Source organism: Phacochoerus africanus, chromosome 6, assembly GCF_016906955.1.
Source record: "Phacochoerus africanus isolate WHEZ1 chromosome 6, ROS_Pafr_v1, whole genome shotgun sequence".
Classification (NCBI taxonomy): Eukaryota; Metazoa; Chordata; class Mammalia; order Artiodactyla; family Suidae; genus Phacochoerus; species Phacochoerus africanus.
This window is the reverse complement of record NC_062549.1, coordinates 92,721,469-92,743,545: the sequence shown is the minus strand read 5'-3', so window position 1 is coordinate 92,743,545 and position 22,077 is coordinate 92,721,469. Positions and strand designations below refer to the sequence as shown.

Sequence of the window (22,077 nt, the reverse complement as noted above, 5' to 3'; positions counted from 1 at the left end):
TGGCCTTACTACCCAAAGCAATCTACAGATTCAATGCAATCCCTATCAAATTACCCATGACATTTTTCACAGAACTAGAACAAACAATCCAAACATTTATATGGAACCACAAAAGACTCAGAATTGCTAAAGCAATTCTGAGGAACAAAAACCAAGCAGGAGGCATTGCTCTTCCAGACTTCAGGCAATATTACAAACCCACAGTCATCAAGACATTGTGGTACTGGTACCAAAACATACATACAGACCAGTGGAACAAAATAGAGAACCCAGAAATAAACCCAGACACCAATGGTCAATTAATCTTTGACAAAGAAGGCAAGAACATAAATAATGGCAAAAAGACAGTCTTTTCAGCAAGTATTGCTGGGAAACCTGGACAGCTGCAGGCAAATCAATGAAACTAGAACACATCCTCACACCATGCACAAAAATAAACTCCAAATGGCTTAAAGACTTAAATAGAGGACAAGACACCATAAAAATCCTGGAAGAGAACATAGGCAAAACATTTTCTGACATCAGCTTTACAACTGTTTTCTCAGGTCAGTCTCCCAAAGCAACAGAAATAAAAACAAAAATAAACCAATGGGACCTAATCATACTGACAAGTTTTGCACAGCAAATGAAACCAAAAAGAAAACAAAAAGACAACTTACAGAAGGGGAGAAAATAGTGTCAAATGATGCAACTGACAAGGGCTTAATCTCTAAAATATACAAACAACTTACACAACTCAACAGCAAAAAAGCCAACAACCCAATTGAAAAACGGGCAAAAGACATGAATAGACATTTCTCCAAGGAAGATAAACAGATGGCCAACAAGCACATGAAAAAAATGCTCAATGTCACTGATTATTAGAGAAATATAAATCAAAACTACCATGAGATACCACCTCACGCCAGTCAAAATGGCCATCATTAATAAGTCCACAAATAACAAATGCTGGAGGGGATGTGGAGAAAAGGGAACCCTTCTGCACTGTTGATGGGAATGTAAGCTGGTACAGCCACTATGGAGAACACTATGGAGAACAGTATGGAGGTACCTTAGAAATCTATACATAGAACTACCATATGATCCAGCAATCCCACACTTGGCATATATCCGGACAAAACTTTCCTTGAAAAAGACACATGTACCCACATGTTCATTGCAGCACTATTGGCAATAGCCAAGACATGGAAACAACCCAAATGTCCATCAACAGATGATTGGATTAGGAAGATGTGGTTATATATACACAATGGAATACTACTTAGCCATAAAAAAGAATGAAATAATGCCATTTGCAGCAACATGGATGGAACTAGAGACTCTCATATTAAGTGAAGTAAGTCAGAAAGAGAAAGACAAATACCATATGATATCAGTTATATCTGGAATCTAATATGCGGCACAAATGAACTTTTCCACAGAAAAGAAAATCATGGACTTGGAGAATAGACTTGTGGTTGCCAAGGGGGAGGGGGAGGAAGTGGGACGGATGGGGTGCATGGGATTAACAGATACAAACTATTGCTCTTGAAATGGATTAGCAATGAGATCCTGCTGTGTAGCACTGGAAACTATGTCTGGTCACTTATGACGGAGCATGATAATGTGAAAAAAAATAATGTATACAGGTATGTGTAACTGGGTCACCATGATGTACAGTAGAAAATTGACAGAACACTGTAAACCAGCTATAATGGAAAAAAATAAAAATCATAAAAATGATAGTATTCTCCAAGAACTATCTGACTCTTTTAAGAAAGGCAACATTAAGGTAATGGGTATCCCAGGAGAAGACAGGGAGAAGCGAGCAGAGACTATATTTAAATAAGTAAAAATAGCTATGGACTACCCAAACCTGGGGAAGAAGCTAGATATACATGTCCACAAAGCTAAGAGAACACCTAACTACCTCAATGAAAAAGACATATTATAATTGTCAAAAGTCAATGCCAGGAGTTCCTGTTGAGGTTCAATGGAAATAAATTTGACTACTATCAATGAGGACATGAGTCTGATCCCTGGCCTTACTTGGTGGGTCAGGAATCTGGTGTTTCTGTGAGCTGTGGTGAAGGCCACAGATGTAGCTCAGATCCCACATTGCTGTGGCTGTGGCATAGGCTGGCAGCTGTAGCTCCAATTAGACCCCTAGCCTGAGAACTTACATATGCTGTGGGTGTGGCCCTAAAAAGGAAAAAATAAAAAATTAAAATTAATCAATGCCAAAGGATTTTAAGGCAGCCAGGGGAATAAAGGATGGTAACTTCCCAAAAAATCCCTGTGAGGCTATCATCAAGTTTCTCAGCAGAAACTCTGCAGGTCAAGAGGGAATGGAATGACATTCTCAAAATACTGAAAGATAGAAAGTGTCACCCAAGAATACTTTATCCAGCAAAGTTATCATTCCGATATGAAAGAGAAACAAAGGCCTTCCCAGACAAATGAAGGCTGAGGGAATTCATCAATATAGTTCTGCTTACAGGGAATGCTGAGAGAAGTTTCTCTACTAGAAACAAAAAGGCAAAAGTACACAAAACTTTCAGGAAAGTGATAAATAGACAATCAGAAAATTGCAACTCTTTATCAGAACAGGTTTTAAACAGTTTGTTATAAAGGTAAAAGGGGGAAGCAGAAAAAGAACTATAGCTACTTCAATCTGGCAACAAATTTATAATATAGAAAGATAATTTGAGGGAGTTCCCACTGTGGCACAGTGGGTTAAGGATCTGGCGTTGTCTCTGGTAGCCCCAGTTTGAATATCATCCAGGCGCATTGGCTAAGGATCCGATGTTGCCACAGCTGTGTCATAGGTCAAAGCTGTGACTGGGACTTGATTGCTGGCCCAGGAACTTCCATATGCCGCCAGTGCCACCATTTAAAGAAAAGAAAAGAAAAGAAAGATGATTTGAGACAAGAAAAACATAAAAGGAGAAGCAGAAAAGGATGGAACCTATATAGGTAAATGAAGATAAGATGCTATCAGCAGAAAGAAAGGACTATTTTACTAGGAGTTGTTTTATGCAAACCTTGGGGGTAAATATAAAATATAAACCTAGAGCAGAGACACAAAACATTTTTTAGGAGAGGAAACTGAGAAAAATATCAGAAAATTCACAAAACCAAAATGGCAGGCAGAAATGCAAGGAAAAAAATCCCATGGAGATACGAAGCAACTGACAATGAAAGATAAAATGGCAGTACTAAGTGCTCATTTATCAATAATAGTCTTAAATGTAAATGGATTGAATACACCAATCAAAATACATACAGTGGCTGGATGAAGTAAAAAATAAGGCCTGACTATATCCTGCATCCAAGACATTCACATTACCTCTAAAGACCAACGTAGGCTCAAACTAAAAGGATAGAAGATGATACTCTAGGCATATGGCAGCCAAAAGAAAGTGGATACCCTTGCTCATATCAGACAAAATATACCTCAAGCCAAAAAAGATAACAAGAGACAAAAATAGACATTATATAATGATAAAAGGGGACAATTCATCAAGAAGACATTAACAGTGATAAATACATATGCATGTAACATTGGAGCACCAAAATATACAAAGCAATTATTAAGGGACCTAAAGGAAGAAATTGACAATACCACAAAAATAGTAGGGGACTAACACCCACTTACATTTATGGATAGATCATTCAGATAGAAAGTCAACAAGGAAACAGCAGTAGATAACATGATTTTATATACAGAAAACCCTAAAGACTCCACAAAAAACTAGTAGAAATAATAGATGACTATTATAGTATAATAAAGTTGTAGGGTGAAAAATTAATATACAAAAATCTCTTGTGTTTCTATGAACTAAAAACAAACCAGCAGAAAATAAATTAAGAAAACAATGCCACTTACAATTGCAACAGAAAGAATAAAATACCTAGGAATAAATTTAATCAAGGTGAAAGGCCTGCACATTGAAAATGATAAAAACTTTGTGAAAGAAATTAAAGAAGAAACAAGAAATGGAAAGATATTTCATGATCATGGGTTGGAAGAATTTACATAGTTTAAATGTCCATATCACCTAAAGTAATTTATAATTCAATGCACTCCCTATCAAAATCCAGGACATTTTTCACATAAATAGAACAAAAAATTCTAAAATTTATATGGAACTACCAAAAAAAAATTAGCCAATGCGATCCTGAGAAAAAAGAACAAAACTGAAGGCATCATATGCCCCAATTTTAAATTATATCACAGAACTAAAATAATCAAAATGTCATGGTATTGGCAGAAAAACAGACATATAGATAAATGGAACAGAATTGAGAGCCCAAAAATAAACCCACACATATCTGGACAATTTATTTATGACAAAGGATCAAAGGATATACAATGAAGAAAGGATAGCTTCTTGAATAAATGGTGTTGGGAAACCACCACATACAAGAAAGAAAGAAAGAAAGAAAGAGGGAGGGAGGGAAGGAAGGTAGAGGAAGAGGGAGAGAAAGAGAAAGAAAGAAGGAAATGAAATCATTATCTCATACCGTACACAAAATTAACTCAAAAATTAACTCAAAATGGGAAGTTCAAGTTGTGGTTCAGCGGTTTGTGAACCCGATTAGCATCCCTGAGGATGCAGGTTCAATATCTAGCCTCACTCAGTGGGTTAAGGATCCTGTGTTTCTGTGGCTGTGGTGTAGGCCAGAGGCTACAGTTCCAATTGGACCCCTAGCCTGGGAACCTCCATATGCCACAGGTGTGGCCCTAAAGAAGATAAAAAGACCAAAAAAAATTAACTCAGAATGGATAAACTGAAACCATAAAATTCCTAGGAAAAAACGTAGTAATCACAATGAACAAATGGGACTACAGCAAACTTAAGAGCTTGTCCCCAGCAAAGGAAACACTCAACAAACCAAAACCAAATGGGAGAAGATATTTTCAAATCATATATCCAATAAAGGGTTATTGTCCAAAATATATAAATAATTCATACAACTCAACAACAAAAAACAAACAGCTCAATTAAAAAATGGTCAGATGGAGTTCCTATCATGGCGCAGCAGTTAACAAATCCAACTAGGAACCATGAGGTTGTGGGTTCGATCCCTAGCCTTGCTCAGTGGGTTAGGGATCCGTCGTTGCCGTGAAATGTGGTGTAGGTTGCAGACACGTGGCTGTGGCTGGGGCATAGGCTGGCGGCCACAGCTCCATCTGATTGGACCCCTAGCCTGGGAACCTCCATATGCTGCGGGAGCGGCCCTAGAAAAGGCAAAAAGACAAAAAGAAACGGTCAGAGGAGCTGAAAAGATATTTTTTTTTTCAAAGAAGATATCCAGATGGCCAATAGGCACTTGAAAAGATGTTCAACATTGCCAGTTATTAAGAAGATGCAAATCAAAACCACAATGAAATACTACCTCATATATGTTAGATTGGCTACTACCAAAAAGACAAGAAATAACAAGTGCTGGCAAGGATATAGAGAAAAGAGAACCCTCATACAGCATTGGCTGGAATGTAAATTGGCATAGCCACTATGGAAGACAGTATGGAGATTCCTGGAAAAATTAAGAATAGATCTATTACATGACCTAGCTTTCCCACTTCGGAGTGTTTATTCAAGAAATACAGAAACTCTAATTTGAAAAGATACGTGTGCCTCTGTGTTCATCCTGGTGTTATTTACAATAGTCAAAATGTGGAAACATGGAGTTCCCATCATGGTGCAGTGGAAACAAATCCAACTAGGAACCATGAGGTTGCAGGTATGATCCCTGGTCTCGCTCAGTAGGTTAAGGATCTGGCATTGTTGTGAGCTGTGGTGTAGGTCGAAGACACAGCTCGGGTCCTCTGTTACTGTGGCTGTGGTGTAGGTCAGAAGCTGTAGCTCCAATTCGACCCCTAGCCTGGGAACCTCCATATGCCACAGGTGTGGCCTTAAAAAGACAAAAAAAAAAATGTGGAAACAACCTAAGTGTCCATCAATGAATGAATGAATAAGAAAGATACACATACACACAAACACAGAATGGAATGCCACAATGCCATAAAAAAGATGGAATCTAGCCATTTGTGACAACATAGGTGGACTTGGAGGATATTATGCTAAGTAACATATGTCAGACGCAGAAAGACAAATATAGTGTTCTTTTAACCACATGTGAAACAAAGAAACAAAAAGCAAAATAATGAAAAAACTAAACCAAACAAAAACAGAAACAGCAAACATAGCTGAGGTTACCCAAAGGGAAGAGGTGGTGAGGGGAGGGAAAAAAATGACGGTAGAAGGAACCAACTGTATAGTGATCAATGGGAACCAAATTTTTGGTGGTGAGCACACAATAGGGTATACAGAAGTAGAAATACAATGCTGTACACATAAAATGTATATAATGTTATAAATCAATGTCACCTCAATAAAACACAAATTAAAATTTAAAAAGAATGATAAAATCCATAAGTAAATAAGCAGAGATAAATATAAAGATTGTCCATGTGCATGTCTATGAAGAGAGATCTTTATTCCATTTTTGGTATTTTAAAAATTAAATGTATTTATTTGTTTATTGGTGATCAGTGGCTATCAGGAGTGCAATGTTTAGTCAAACACTAAAAAAAAGGACCTTTCAACAGTACTCATATCACTACCGCTTTCTAAATAAAGTTATGGTAGGAAAATAAAATTTTGTAGGATAGCTGTTTAAAATATTTACATTTCTGTGTGGTCTTATTACCAGAAAATGTCAATATGTCAGGTCTAAAAATTTATATCTGCACATTCAAAAAATCTGCAGAAGCAGAATGTAGGAATTAGTTCATACTTCTTCCAAAGCTTAAGTTCATTTGCAGTAAATTTAAATATGCAACATTTCCCCAGTTATTTTACAAGAACAACCGAAGGATATCAATACGAATAGAAATTACTAGCCAAATTTCAATGAAAATCTGTATAATTAGTATATGGGGTTGAAAAATGACTATTACAGATGTTGTCCTTCCACTCAGATCTAGATGTGTTGACAAGATAGTTTCTGAAGTAGTAACAGCCCCACAGAAACAAACTGGAGAAAGTCAAACTCATAACCATGCATCAGATAACTGTACACAAGACTAAATCAAAACTTTCAAATTAGAAAAAAGATTATATTCAAGTACCATTTCAGTCAAAGAGTCTAAGAATTTTTAAATCATTTCATCCTTATTTAATTTCTCTTTCTGTGTTTGTATTACAAGATATACTTTAAGTTAGTAAAACAGTACATGTATATTATTAGTAAACAAATATTTAGGGTGCGTGTTTGATATTTTTCCTGAAAATGATGCAGTATCAGGAAAGTTTGTGCGTCCATAATTTACTTGGCTCAATTACTTTATAAGTGAGAAAAACAAGACAAGGCTAATAAAGAGATTTCTTCAAGGTCATACAAATAAATATTTTCCCATTTAAGACTAGAATCCCAGTTTCAGCACACTGTCTGTACTTCCCCCCACCCCTGACTCTAATAGCTTCCTAGGTCATAACCCAAGTTTGGCTCATAGGAAGAGTCATTATTAACCAAGATGTCATAAGGAGTCCAATAATTTCGAATATTTGGAGACCAAGAAGTCATGACATAAATCCAGAGACTGTAAGGGGCTTGAGTCACTGGGCGTTATTGCCATAGCTGTTTTATCCTGCCATCTCCTCCTATGTACAAGGGCTCTGTTTACCCCATCCTACAAATGCTGGACACTTTGGAACAACCAGGGCTTAGACTAGGAGTCTCTCCGCAGTGAATGGGCACCTTGTTGACTGTCAACATGGGCTGGAAATGGGACATGAAAAATACACAGGTGCCTCCTGGTGAAGAAAAATTTTGTTTGGAGATACTGAAAACATCATATTAAATGACATCCCAGCATTCAAAGAGTCAGAAGACATTGGAACAAAGTGAGAAGACCAGAGAGGTTATTAGAGTCTGAAGGCCACGGGAAAGCTCTATGGCTCTGATGGTGGTGGATGTCCACAGAGAGACACTTTGCCTGGTGAACCAGAGAGCCATGTAGAATTTAGGTCAGATGGGAGTAGGGGCAGAACATCTACAGAAGAAACAGCCCGGTCATTTGCTCTTAGATCAAGGAATTCAGAAATAAACCTTTCTAGACAATGTTCATTTTTCAGAAATTGCTGAGCCATCATTTATCTGATAATTTGGAATGACTTTGTACCTCTACTAGAAAGACTGAGGAATGCATGACTCTGGAAGGCAGTGACAGAGGAATTGAAGGAATGGCTTAAGTTCCTGAACAGTTGGAAGAAAGAATCCTAGAACTTTCGGGTAAAGGCAAAGCAAGTGGGGAGTCTGCTGGAATGTCACACCAGGAAAGAACTCCACGGGGGAAGACAGACTCTGTTCTTGGTTGTTCCCACTGTGGGCACATCCTACTCACCTATAACACTGAGGGTCATTCTGTCACTGCGCTGAGCCCCCAGGCTATTGTCAGCCTCACAGGAGTAGTTTCCAGAATGTTCTTCAGTCAGAGAGAACGTGAAGGATGCTCTTCCAGAAGGAACTGTGCTGTTCCCCAGGGCGACATCTTCATGATAAAACTGGTACAGGATTGGGGGAGAGCCTCTCTGGGCCTCACAGTGAAGCTCCACCATATCCCCCACCACAGCCTGGGGCCTCGGGGCCCTGAGGGTAAGGACAGGGCGAGACACTGGAACTGAGAGAGAAAAAAGATCTGTCAGAGAAGGACTAAGGCAGATTCATAATCCCACTCAAGAAGCCTAAAAATAGATACATCTCTCTCTCTCTCTCTCTCTCTCTCTCTCATTTTTTTTTTGTCTTTTCTAGGGCTGCTTCCCATGGCATATGGAGGTTTCCAGGCTAGGGGTCTAATTGGAGCTGTAGCCACCAGCCTACGCCACAGTCACAGCAACACAGGATCTGAGCCGCATCTGCAACCTACCACAGCTCACAGCAATGCCGGATCCTTAACCCACTGAGCGAGGCCAAGGATCGAACCCACAACCTCATGGTTCCTAGTTGGATTCGTTAATCACTGCGCCACGATGGAAACTCCTAAAAACAGATACATCTCTTGAACCATGAATAATCCTAGATAATTTTGTTCTCATCACAACAGTCCTTGCTGCAAGAAATAAGATGTTGGAGTTCCCACTGTGGCTCAGTGGAAGCAAATCTGACTAGTATCATGAGGATGCAGGTTTGATCCCTGGCCTCGCTCAGTGGGTTAAATATCTGGTGTTGCCATGGCCTATTGTGTAGATCACAGATGCTGCTCAGATCCCGAGTTGTGTGGCTGTGGTATAGGCCAGCTGCTACAGCTCTGCTCAACCCCTAGCCTAGGAACCTCCATATGCCGCAGGATCTTAGCCATGTCTGTGACCTACACCACAGCTCACGGCAACGACGGATCCTCAACCCAGTGAGCAAGGCCAGGGATCGAACCCACAACCTCATGCTTCCTAGTCAGATTCGTTAACCACTGAGCCATGACGAGAACTCCTCCTTTGCCTCTTTCTGAAGAGCCTCCTAGCTGCTATAAAACCTAAACCCTGGCTTGTGAACCAAGGTTGAACAGGAATCAGGAACTTACTTCTGAGTGTGACTGTAACCAGTTTACTGAGGATGGGACCATGAAGGTTGTCAGCTGCACAGTAGTATCTCCCAGCATCACGCTCCTTCACAGTGAGTATCTGCAGTTCTGCTGACAAGGAACGCTGGGTCCTTGTTCCCAGACTTCTGACAGTGCCCTCTCTGTGCCAGGAGAATGTGATATTCCCTGTACCCTTGGCTACTGAGCAAATAAGGAGCAGATTTCCTCCTTCAATCAGCTGCCCCTCAGGGGGCTGGATCTCTAGATTTACATCAGACACAGGGACTCCTGGGAGAACGCAAGGTGACACATGAGGGTTCTCGCGGCAGAAAGGAGAAGGCCAGTTCTACCACGAATAAGCCAGCAGCAGCAAGGGCAATAAGCAGGGGTCCAAAGTGGGCAATAGGGAATTAATTGTGTATATTATTGTAAAGGGAATAACAACCCCCCACCACCACACATGACAATTCCCATCCTTGATCTCCTTAAACCTAATGTTGACCACAGTCGCATTTTATCGGCATTTATCTCTACGGAATCTTTTTCTTTTTTTTTAGGGGTGCACCTGCAGCATATGGAAGTTCTCAGGCTAGGGGTCGAATTAGAGCTGCACCTGCTGGCCTACACCACAAACACAGCAATGCCAGATCCACATGGATACTAGTCGGGTTCTTAATTCAGTAAGCTACAATGGGAACTCCTCTAAAGACTCTTTGATGCACCAGTGGACCACAAAATAAGAAAGAACCCTGACAATATGACTTCTGTCCTAAAATCCAACTCCCCTTCCTATTCTTCAAGACCCTTCTCCAGTCTCCTTCCATCTTCCCACATTCTTTTCCAATTAGTCCAATGCTCGTTTATCTCTCTCTTTAATTTCGGAGTATGTTTAAGTCAACAAATGGCAGCAGCATAGGGACCTATAAAGACTACACGTGGTCATCTGTGCCTCCAGTTATCTGTTGACCCACAAGAGAATATATCCTATAAGGCTCTGTAACCCCTGCAGGGCTGGGGACCCAGTAATTGATCAATAACTGCTATTAACTGACTTAGATGGAAGAGAAGGTTCTAGGGACATTGAGCCCATGTTAAACCTGAAGAGAGAAGGATACCAGGACAGCTGAAATATCCTCTCTGTTACGCTCACCGTCCCAGGGAGAAGGACCTGTCACTGTTCTGCTCTCCTCTCCCCAGCTCTGACCTTGGGAGAGCAGCTGCATAGATACTCACTCTGCACATGGATCTGGAATCTCAAGCTTCTTTTCCTGACAGCCGGAGTCACTGTCTCTGCCTGGCACCAGTAAGATCCTGAGGCTTCACTCAACATGGTGGGTAACCTGAGCTCTGGGGAGCTGCTCCAGCCTGACCCCAGGGCCTCGTTTTCTCTGAAGAAACAGAATTGAAGCTGAGTGTCTGCCCTCTGTGGAGGGAGCCATGTGTCACATCTCAGGGTTACTGGTCTCCCCTCTATGGCCGGGGAGGGGTTGAATGTCAGCACAGGACGTGAAAACAGCTCTAGAGGGAAGAATACAGAGAGTTGCCAGGATAGTGAGGCTCAGAGCTCCTGGTAGGATGCAAGTTTGCTCTCGGCACCAGCTATGGAACACAGGCACCCATGGTAGAACCATCTCCCACTGCCCTCCCGTGACTGGAGGTATTTCATGAAATCTTCACTGATGAGCCCCTCCCTGGATCCCCACACACTGTTTCCCTGCTGAGCCCTGCAAGAGGAGAGCCATTACCTTGAACTTGAATCATTAGAGGTTTTGAATTTTCCTTCTTTGTTCGCCATAAACTTTTTTTAGAAGCACTGCAATGATATTTGCCATGATCCCTGGAGACTGAAGTTAGGGTGAAACTAGATTCATAATTACTACTAATTTTTCTTTCATTTTTGTAGAAAACCGTTTCACTAGTGCTTTCTTCTCTCCTCGGGCATCTCAGAATTACATCATCTCCTTCAAAGATAGGGTATGGGGCCTGGAGGATCAGCCAGTCTGCAAAGAGTAGAGAAATATACTCAGTGTATTCCCTGATGCTTCTTTCTTCAAACTCTCCTTTCTGCCCATGAAGAAAGATCCGCAATCCTATACAAAGCTACAAATGTCCTTCATCAACATTTCCACATGGTCACAATACTTGGGTCTCCCTTATCCTAAGATAATAAACTAATTACCAGAAAATGTCCTTAAGAAATCCCCAGACATTTTTTGGCCACAACCACAGCATGCAGAAGTTCCCCAGCCAGGGATCGAACCCACACCACAGCAGCAATTCAAGACAGCAGTGACAGCACCAGATCCTTAACCTGATGTGCCACCAGGAATTCCCCCCATACATGTTGCTAAAAGAGGAATTTTATACCATACCTTTTTTCAGACCTGGATCCCTTTTGCCTAATAACTTCTGACTCACTGATACCCTCTGGACCAAGAAGATGGACCATGAACCTTCCTGTTCCTGCCCTATATTCTCATTTTCCCCACTGAGGTCCATACATCAAATATCCTCATGCCTGGTTATGACTCTGTCTAGGCTCCCTGTGGAAATCCAGCCCTTAGACATGATGCCCAGGAGTTTCATTTCAGAGATGCCCCTTTTCTTTCCTCACCAGATAAAAAATCCACATGTACAGGGTCACTGAAAGAAGATCTTTGGGTCTTGCAACTGTAATCTCCAGTCTGGTCTATTTGAATTGCTTCAGAGTTTTTATCCAACAATTTCTCATTATAGTACCAAGATATGTGTCCCTGGCTTGGAGAATAGGAATCTTTGCACGTGAGAGTCACTTTGTCTCCTTTGAAGTTTGTAGACCATGGAGGATTGAGGAGAAGAAAAGCTTTGGGAATTACTCCTGAAGAGAAAATGGAAAGATGAAGGCAGGTAAAGGTAAACAGGAGGTGGATGGAGGATGGGAGGGCCAGCCTGCAGCTAGGTGTTTTTTCTGGACTGATTTCTATTAGGACCAGGGTGGGAAATGGAGAAGACACAACGTGGGAAAATGCCTGGGACAGAACCACTTCATTTTTTGCCTCGCCTGGAGGTGGACCAGAGGGCGTCATAGGGAACAGGTGTTAGCTTCCTGCTGCGGGCTCAGAAAAGTTGAAGAGATGTGATTTGTAGTTGGACTGTGAAGGCCTCTGAAGGTGGGCTGATCCTGAAATGCTTTCCCTGTATATACCTTCCTGTCAAGACAAAAGTGAGCGTGGGGTATATATACCCTTCAGAAGCCGTTTCCGAATTCTGAAAAACCAATTCCTACTTGGTTGTTAATACTTAATGGACAAGATTTTCTTTTCACTTCCAATTTTTTTAAAACCTTGCTTTACTTGAGATTCTATGGGCAAGGCAAATTTTTTTCTACTCTATCAGTTGAATACAATTCGTAATTGGGACAGGATACAAAAATTTTAAACAAAGAAGCATAGACTCCTTGAGTCTCCTTGTATATATAATTGCAACTGACCAATGAGAACAGAAATTGAAACAATGCAATGACATGAGCTTCTTTTGGAGATGTGTAAAGATTTGGCTGTAGCATTCTTCCTCTGTGAGTGGGAGTTATTTCTCTATTTTTTGGTGGTGGCACCAGCTTGGACATACAGATGGAGGGGTCTTGGGGAGTAGAGGAGAGAGGATGGGGGTCGTCTCACTATCGGCCTCCTGCCTCCACCTTTCCCTCTGCCAGTGCTTCCCTCCCCTCTACACTGTGGCATTTGGTGATAGGGAAAGAACTGTAGACTGGAGAAATCAGAGAAGGTGCTATGCTCACCCACCATAGCAACAGGTGTGACCTCAGAGTAGCAACACCACCGATGTCGACACATCACCACAGTCCTCATTTCTGGGAACAGGTAGTGTTGGCCAGGAGGACCCATGCCCAGAGACCAGGAGGAACAGAGAAAGGGGAAAACTGACCTGATTGATCTCTTCCAGGAGCTGCAAGGGAGCCAAAATTTAGAGATTAGCGCAGAGAAATGCTTTTCAAACCTTTTTTTTATGGCAGCACCTGTGCAGTATGGAAGTTACCCAGGTTAGGGGTCAAATCATCAGAGCTGCAGCTGCCAGCCTACACCACAGCTACAGCAATGCCAGATCAGAGTTGTGTCTGTGACCTACACTGCAGTATACGGCAACTGGATCCTCAACCCACTGAGCGAGGCCAGGGATCAAACCCACATCTTCATGGTTATTAGTTGGTTTGTCACCACTGAGCCACAATGGGAACTCTTGCTTTCCAAACCTTTTCAATGAGACATTCTCTGAAAAGTGTTCCAACAACCCAGCCACAACCACTTCTTTGGTTTTTCCTTCCCCTTTATTTGCCCCCATTCTTTGACACCCAGAACCGCCCCCTCCTTCAGCAAACAAACACGTATAGCCGATAATACATTTTACAGACATGAATGTCTTGTATCCACAGCCCTGGCTCGGCTCTTTGCTGTTTCATGCGTGGCAGCTTCATTGTTCCTTCCCACCCTCTCTTCTCTAGCCTGAACTCAGCAGTGAAGAAATAGGGCAGAGCTTGGAGAAATGGTTTATCTCCCCTCATTTCTTGGGCATGGCTTCTTCTCTACTTGTTCAATCTCTGGTTAAATACTGGCTTAACATCTCAGGAAGGGGTCATGTTTCTTAGTTCCTTGTCCCTCACTTAGGTAAATTTGGAAATAATAGTTTATCTGAGGGATGCAGAAGGGATTTGGCAGAAAGAAAAATTCAATCTTCCTATGAGATGGAAAAGAAATGGCTGAAGAACCAAGGATAATATACTTGACATGCTCTGTTGGCTGTATTGAGAACCTTTTGGTTTTCCCAGGACCCAGCTCTGCTCGTTTTTCTTCTCCTGTGTAAAGAAGAAAATGTTGTCTGCTGTTCTGTTCTACAAGGATTAAGCCATTGGTCGCTGCAGCTGCCCACAGACAGTGCCCTCTGAAGGGAATTCAGGATGGAGAAAAACAGGAAACATCCTGTGCCTTGGATTTACTGGCCCCTAGATAGTTAAGAAGCATAACTAGGAGAAATTTTCAAATGACCCCATATTCTTGCATTTTCCCACATGGAGAAAAGCACTAAAATCGTTAAGATGTCTGTTCTTTGTGATTTGCAGTAACCTTTTGATCCTTGTCTATATATTTTTCCCAGTTAAAAAAAAAAAAAAAAAGTTCATATATATCCTGGATCCTCCCTTATCTTCTTTGGAGCAGTTCCTCAGAGCTATCTGAGATGCTGTCTCCTGGACTATAGTCCTCAGTAAGTCCCCAAATAAAACTTAATTCACAATTTTCACATTGTGCATTTTTCTTTTGGTCACCAGTTTGGGTGACTACAAAAGGACCCAGAGCAGATTTCACTCCTTCGCCTGAACTCTATGAGGATGCACAGCTTGGGTAGCAGCGGGGCCTCTTGGGCCCATCTGTCCCCAGTGAGTTCAGACCAATTTGGACAAGTCTCTCCCCCCGATTCAGGCGCTATTAATTACATTTACTTAAGGGAACCAATAAAGTTACCTGAGCCCACACAGTATAAAGTGAAAACAGGGGGCTAATATTCAGGGACTAATAAAAGTAATAATAAAGATTTTTTTTGCCCCTAGGATAAATTGCTCTGTTTAACTTATGCACTCCGAAAGCAGGCCTTTGTTGAATACCTTGTGCAAGTTTTAAAGGCAAGATAAACTGAACCCTAAAGTTCTAGAACATAGAACTCTTTTGTGTGTGTGTGCTATTTTAGGGCCACATTCGAGGCATATGGAAGTTTCCGGGCTAGGGGTCGAATCAGAGCTGTAGACGCCAGCCTATACCACAGCCACAGCAATGTAGGATCCGAGCAGCATCTGCGACCTATGCCACAGCTCATGGCAATGCCAGATCCTTAACCCACTGAGCGAGGCCAGGGATGGAACCTTCGTCCTCATGGATACCAGTCAGATTCCCTTCTGCTGAACCATGATGGGAACTCCAAAATTAAATTTATAAATAGCTCTATTTAATTGATTTTAAGTGCTTACAAATTAAATATTTTTAAATGTAGTAGAAACTAACCGAAGTGAATTTCAAGTTCATGTGATCTGGGAAATAGTCAGTATTAAATTAATATTCAGTGTTAAAGTTCAAGTTTGTTGGTCTAATATAGACATCTTACTTTTACTACACCTAAGTTTACTAAGATTCAAATAAAGTTATATTATCTCTGTGATAAAATTTATCAGGGAGAAAAATTGCTTGGGATGGTGACTGACTTGGTCTCATGTCTCATAAAATTTTCATGGATAATCCCAGTATAATTGTTAAGAACAAATGAATTAAGTAGATGTAAATGGGGTAAGAGCTTTTAGGTGAACTTTTAAAAACTAATCATGTTTTATGGTGTATCTACTTAAAAATAGTTTCTCCAGATCTTTGGTAACTTGAAACTTTAGAATTTTTCTAAATTAAATGATGGAAATTTATTAAACTTTTAGATAATGTCCACATAAAATCAGATACTGAAACATTAATTACTGAACATGGACTTCATTTTACAGAGAAACTAAAACTGTTTGGGACTATTAATAAAAAATGTTTGGTGCCATAATAAAAAATTCTTTTTCAAAAGCACATATTTTTAGGCATTCCTGTCATGGCGCAGTGGAAATGAATCTGACTAGGAAACATGAAGTTGTGGGTTTGATCCCTAGCCTTGCTCAGTGGGTTGGGGATCTGGCATTGCCGTGAGCTGTGGTGTAGGTTGCAGACATGGCTCAGATCTGGCATTCCTGTGGCTGTGGTGTAGACCAGCAGCTACAGCTCTGATTAGACCCCTAGCGTAGGAACCTCCATATGCCGTGAGTGTGGCCTTAAAAAGACAAATAAAAAATAAAAATAAAAAGCACATATTTTTAAAAATCATAAATATGTATAAGTGTGCCAATCTACAGAATGCTAATGTAAAACACAGTTCGTAATTGCTTACTTCTTAGTTTTCACTAGGAATTAAGTTTTTTTTTTTAAGTTGAGAATTTGGATTTCCTGTTGTGGTTCAGTAGGTTAAGAATGCAACATAGTGTCCGTGAAGATGTGGGTTCAATCCCTGGCCTTGCTCAATGGGTTAAGGATCCAACATTGCCGTGGCTGTGGTGTAGGTTGCAGATGCAGCCCCAATCTGACCCTTAGCCCAGGAAGGTGTATGCTGCAGATGCGGCAGAAAGAAAAAAAGAATAAGAAAGAGAGAGGGAGAAAAAGAAAGGAAAGAAGGAAGGGAGGAAGGAAGGAAGATGAAAGAAAAAGAATTCTAATTAGTATATGTAATTAAAACTACGAAAATTAATAAGGGCAACATCTTGGTATGAAAGGAAAAGGATATAAAGAATGGAAATGAATTTTGTTACAGAAAAAGAAAGTAATTTTGTCCTGGAGAGAAAGAAAGAGCACAGGACAAAATGTGAAAGTGAAAAAGAAAGTCATGGAAGGTTTGTGGGAAAGCAACTATAACCATGTCGTGCATAGTAAGGGCTGGCTAAGATTAAAATAAAATTTAACTGAGTAACTACATTTAAATGTTAAAAGTAAGCTGGTACCAAACTAGAATTTGGTTTTCTCTCTATATTGAGAACAAAAATTTCTTAGAATATTGATCTGCTTTTGATAACATTGGAAAGTTTCTTTATCTTTTAAGTAATTTGCTATAACTTTCTGTATTTACCTTTAAAATCTTCTATTGTCACTTGGGTTCAATGAGTATATATCTTTCACAGTGATTTATGATCCTATTTGACCAAGTATTTAAAAAACTTTAAGAAACTTCCTATGTCAAATTTTAAATGTTCTTTTGACTTCTAGCCAACTTTGGGATATTTCAAAGGGACACTAAAACATCCCAAAGAGAGATATTAAACTAATTAGGTTTCTTTGGTATGTTAAATTAAGTGGGAAACTTTGTCAACTAAGTGGTGATAAACCTTCTTAGGGTCTACTTTTATGGGTAAATGTCATTAATATAGATATTCCAAAAGTTATATGAAATTCCTAAAAGTCTGATATGTCGTAATATAGTATTATTGGTCATAATTCAAATTATTAACCTAAAATATTGTATGTCACAGGAATGTTGTATGTTCTTTGTCAGTTACGCTGTAATCAGATTTTTAACCATGCCATTTTAAATCTTTCGTCATTTATAGGCAGTCATTGTTTTACTCTGATGCTTTTACAAAATGAAGACTTTCAAGAAGATTCATAAAAAAGAGCTTTTGAGAAAAAAGGTTTCTGATGACTTTTAGATCATACCACTGAACCGGCTAAGAAATTACAAAACTTCAATGGAAAACCTCATGACTTCATCCAAAGCTATCGGGATTAATTGCACAGACCTCAACGAACTAAAATAATTTATAATTTTATAATTTTTGTCTGAAGTATTACTAGCTTTTTTTGTTTTTAATGGAAGTTTCTGGGGTAGGGGTCAAATTGGAGCTGCTGCTGCAGGCCTGCGCCACAGCCACAGCAACACCAGATCCAAGCAGCATGTGCATTCTATGAGGCAGCTTGTGGCAACACTGGATCCTTAACTCGCTGAGCGAGGCCAGGGATCGAACCCACATCCTCATGGGCACTATGCAGGGTTCTTAACCCACTGAGCAACAACAGGAACTCCTGAAATATTACTGGCTTTTAATCCTTATTTCTCAGAAAACCGTTCCTCATACTATGAGCCACAGCAAACTGAGAAAATATACTTTTGTAAACAAAGATGAAACATTTATTTACTTTTTTCCTTTTACCTGATCAGCCCAGAATTTGGCTTCTCCAGCTGGATCTCCTCTGGACTTGATGGCTTGTTATGATCCAGATTACAACTAATTATACTAATCATTATTTTAACTTATTCTCTCTTTGTTGTTTTCAAATTGTTTATGCTTCATGCTCTCTCTGTTCTACTCTGACCTTATTAATGTTACTAGCTATAGCATTTACATTCTGTCTGATTTTATTTATTTATTTATTTTTTGCCATTTCTAGGGCTGCTCCTGTGGCCTATGGAGGTTCCCAGGCTAGGGGTCCAATCAGAGCTATAGCCACCAGCCTACACCAGAGCCACAGCAACACCAGATCCGAGCCTCGTCTGCGACCTACACCACAGCTCATGGCAACGCCAGATCTTTAAACCACTGAGCAAGGCCAGGGATCAAATCCACATCCTCATGGATTCTCGTTGGGTTTGTTAACCACTACACCATGACGGGAACTTCTATTCATTATTTTTAAATTGTTTGGGCCATGCCCCTAGCATGTGGAAGTTTCTGGGCCGGAGACTGAACCTGCACCACACCAGTTACCCAAACCACAGCAGTGATAATGCTCACCCTTAACCACTAGGCCACCAGGGAACTCCTATTCTATTTTATAAGATTGTTGTCTCTCGTTTTACCTGATGTGTAACCAGGCCTCCAACAAAATTAATAATGGGTAAAGGTCCTGAGACAATTATCACTTACATTACCCTATAGAGAATAATTGTAATTGTGCAGCTCTAGATATGAGAAGAAGAAATAACAAGAGGAAAACATTTCCTGGATCATAATAGACTAGGAAGACAAATGATGCAGAGAACTTTAGGTGATCAACAAGGGCCTAATCCAGATACAGCACATGAATGACCTATCACTGAGATCTTCACTTTGTCTTTGAATAAGCACACTGTCAGGCCAATTGGTCGTAAAATGCCTCCCAAACCTTGAATTTTTCTGACCAACAAAGGGCACTGTAAAGGAAAAATTGTTGCCTGCTGTTCCTGTTCTATAAAGATCAAACCATTTGCCACTGCAGTTGCCCACCAATAGTGCCCTCTGAGGGGAATTCAGGATGAGGAGAAACAGCTAACATTTTGTGCTTTGGATATACCGGCCCTTAGATAGTTAAGAAGCATACGTAAGAAAAAATTTCAAATGACTTCTGATTCTTCTATCTTCCCATGCATAGAAAAGCATGAAAATCATTCACTTGAGATGTCTATTCTTTGTGATTAGCAGTCATCTTTTGATGCTTGACTACATGTTTCTCCCAGCTAACAAAAATTTACATGTCTACAATATAAATATATATAATTATGTATTACATAGTTTAATATATTTGTTAAATCTATACATATACACACACACACTGGTTCCTCCCTTACCTCTTCAGAGCAGTTTCTCAGTGCTGAGAGGCTGTCCTGTGGGTTATCGTCCTCAGTAAGTTTCCCAGACAAAACTTAACTCACAGCTTGTATGTTGTACATTTTTCTTTCAGTGGACAATTACTATCTGTCTCTAAATCCCGAGTGGGAGCAGAGATGGACACTCCTTGGATTTTCCCTGGTTGACATCAGTCCCAGTTCAACCCGTCTACTCACCCAGGATCAGCAGAAGCAGCCACAGAAGCATGGGGACCTGGTCTGGCTGAGGGCATGGAATGTCTCTCTCAGCAAAAGCCAGCCTTAGTTCCCATCCACAAAAGAGGACAGAAGGGTAGCACTCAGATGGTCTCTGAAATATTTAGAAAAGAGGAAGTAAAAGAATCATGTCTCGCCTTAGTTCTGAAAAATGAACATGGCTATCTTCCTAAATGTTGTTTGTGTTTCAACTCTGGCAGCTGTGCATTTTTCAGATGTTGACAGTCACCTTCTAACAGCTCAGGTCTCTCAGGAGAAATGTCCCCAGGGCTGTGCTGGGTTCTCTGAAAAGGCCACACCGGGGATTTGCTAGTATTCAAATAATTTTTTTTTTTCATTTTCAAATGGAAAAACCCTTCATTACCTTGAATGCACAAAACTTCTGTTCTGCAGAAGGCTCCTAATATAGGTATACTTGGGGACTGTGATGTCTTGCTAGGTTTTACGGTGTGAATCACAAAAAAAAGTATCAAAGTGGACACCAAAGCCTTTTCGACCCTACATTAGCTGGCATGAAGTTGTTGAAGAGGAAAAAAACATTTTTTTTTTTAATTCACAGACTGGAGTTCCCATTGTGACTCAGCAGTAACGAACCCAACTAGTATCCATGAAGACTTGGGTTTGATCCCTGGTCCCGCTCAGTGGGTTAAGGATCCGGCATTGCGGTGAGCTGTGGTGTAGGTCGCAGACATGGCTTGGATCCCACATTGCTGTGGCTGTGGTTTGGGCTGACAGTTGCAGTTCCAATTCAACCCCTAGCTTGGGAACTTCCATAGGCCATGGGTGAGGCCCTAAAAAGCAAAAATAAATAAATAAATAAATAGTAAAAATTCACAGACTAGCAAAAAAGGCTGCCCCTAAATTCCTCCTGGATCTGTGTAAATTAGAAGATAAGTGAACAAGTAGAAGAGAGAAAACTGTTTTGTTCCCATCTCAGCCTACGATCAATGCTGTGGCTGGACAGGCCCTTGTGGATCTTATCATGATTGCAAGACACCCTCAGCAATAACCATGAAGAAACTTTGTAAAAGGAAAGTGTATTACTCACAGGTCCTGGAAAGCACATGGCCCACCTGGGGCTACACAGTGAGGTCTTGGCCTAGGCTGGAGGGTAGGGTCCTGAAATTTCCAGGGCTCACTCTTTATTGTGAATTCAAAAAATAGAAGACTGGAATTTAAAGCACAGGAAGAGAAAAAAAAAAAACCAAGAGGCCCAGAGGGTCAGTTATCAAAATCAACCAATATCTCTAAAACAAAGTAGGCTGGTGGCTGACAGCTCTTTGAAGTAAATGCCTCAGCAATCAAAGCTTAGGGCACTTGCATTACAACAAAACAAAACAGCAAAGACAACGAAAACACTGCAGAACCCCTGTTTTAAAAGCTAGAGCCCTTTTGAGAGGCCTTCCATGGCCTTACAATCAAAGAGATCTCAGCTGATTCTTTTCAGTTTCAGGCCCCTGTGTGCCTTTTTCACAGCATTTTCCATAATTTGTAACAATTTCTTCAGTTTGCTTTTTTTGGTGACTTCTCCTAGGTTAAAATTCAAGGGCCCATGTTTATCTTACCCATTGTTGTATATACTCTGTGCCTCTAATAATTCTTTCTTGAAGACAGGCATTTAATATTTATTGAAGGACTATGAAAAACTCTGGACCAATGTTTCTCAACCTTTATTTCATTAGCACGTCTCTTTTTAGATTTTTTTTTTTCCTAGCCACCTCTCTCCTCCGTGAAACATTAATAGCACAGATATTTTGTATATCTGTACATATATGTCTGCTTTTACACTAAAAATATGATTTTTTTTTCTCCTTCACAAGAACCAATTTTTGCTGCCTTGAGGGTAACATCACCTCTGTTAGGAAAGCTCTCAACATCAATTCAGACCATTCTCAGCAATCTAAATACCGGAATAGAGAGTTAGGACCATTCAAATACACCTTTATATTAGAAATGGAAAAACCTCTGATGAAGTTTCCCTTCTGTGGGGACAACCTCCAGAAGCTATAATGGAAAGAGATCCTCTTTAAGCAAATGACATTCTATTCTTTCCCCCATGACAGTTACCTAATTTTGTCTTTGTGTGTGTATTTATGTGA

The 22,077-nt window shown here is 40.3% G+C and overlaps 1 protein-coding gene across 3 annotated transcripts in view; it reads right to left on the bottom strand.

Moving 5' to 3' along the window:
• Nucleotides 1–20,269, bottom strand: part of LOC125129492 (Fc receptor-like protein 3) — a 40,703-nt gene extending 20,434 nt beyond the window's left edge. The window contains exons 1-8 of one of the 3 annotated variants that reach the window (XM_047784228.1): nt 20,208–20,269; nt 19,940–20,072; nt 13,490–13,510; nt 12,183–12,425; nt 11,314–11,568; nt 10,802–11,086; nt 9,569–9,856; nt 8,396–8,671 (exon numbers count right to left, since the gene is read on the bottom strand). In XM_047784228.1, coding sequence (XP_047640184.1) covers nt 8,396–8,671; nt 9,569–9,856; nt 10,802–11,086; nt 11,314–11,568; nt 12,183–12,425; nt 13,490–13,510; nt 19,940–19,970 — 1,399 coding nt within the window. In that variant the 5' untranslated portion in view covers nt 19,971–20,072; nt 20,208–20,269. Of the gene's footprint in view, nt 1–8,395; nt 8,672–9,568; nt 9,857–10,801; nt 11,087–11,313; nt 11,569–12,182; nt 12,426–13,489; nt 13,511–19,939 lie in introns of those variants that run through there. The other 2 variants (XM_047784229.1, XM_047784230.1) reach the window with 2 other exon arrangements.
• Nucleotides 20,270–22,077: the final 1,808 nt, after the last annotated feature.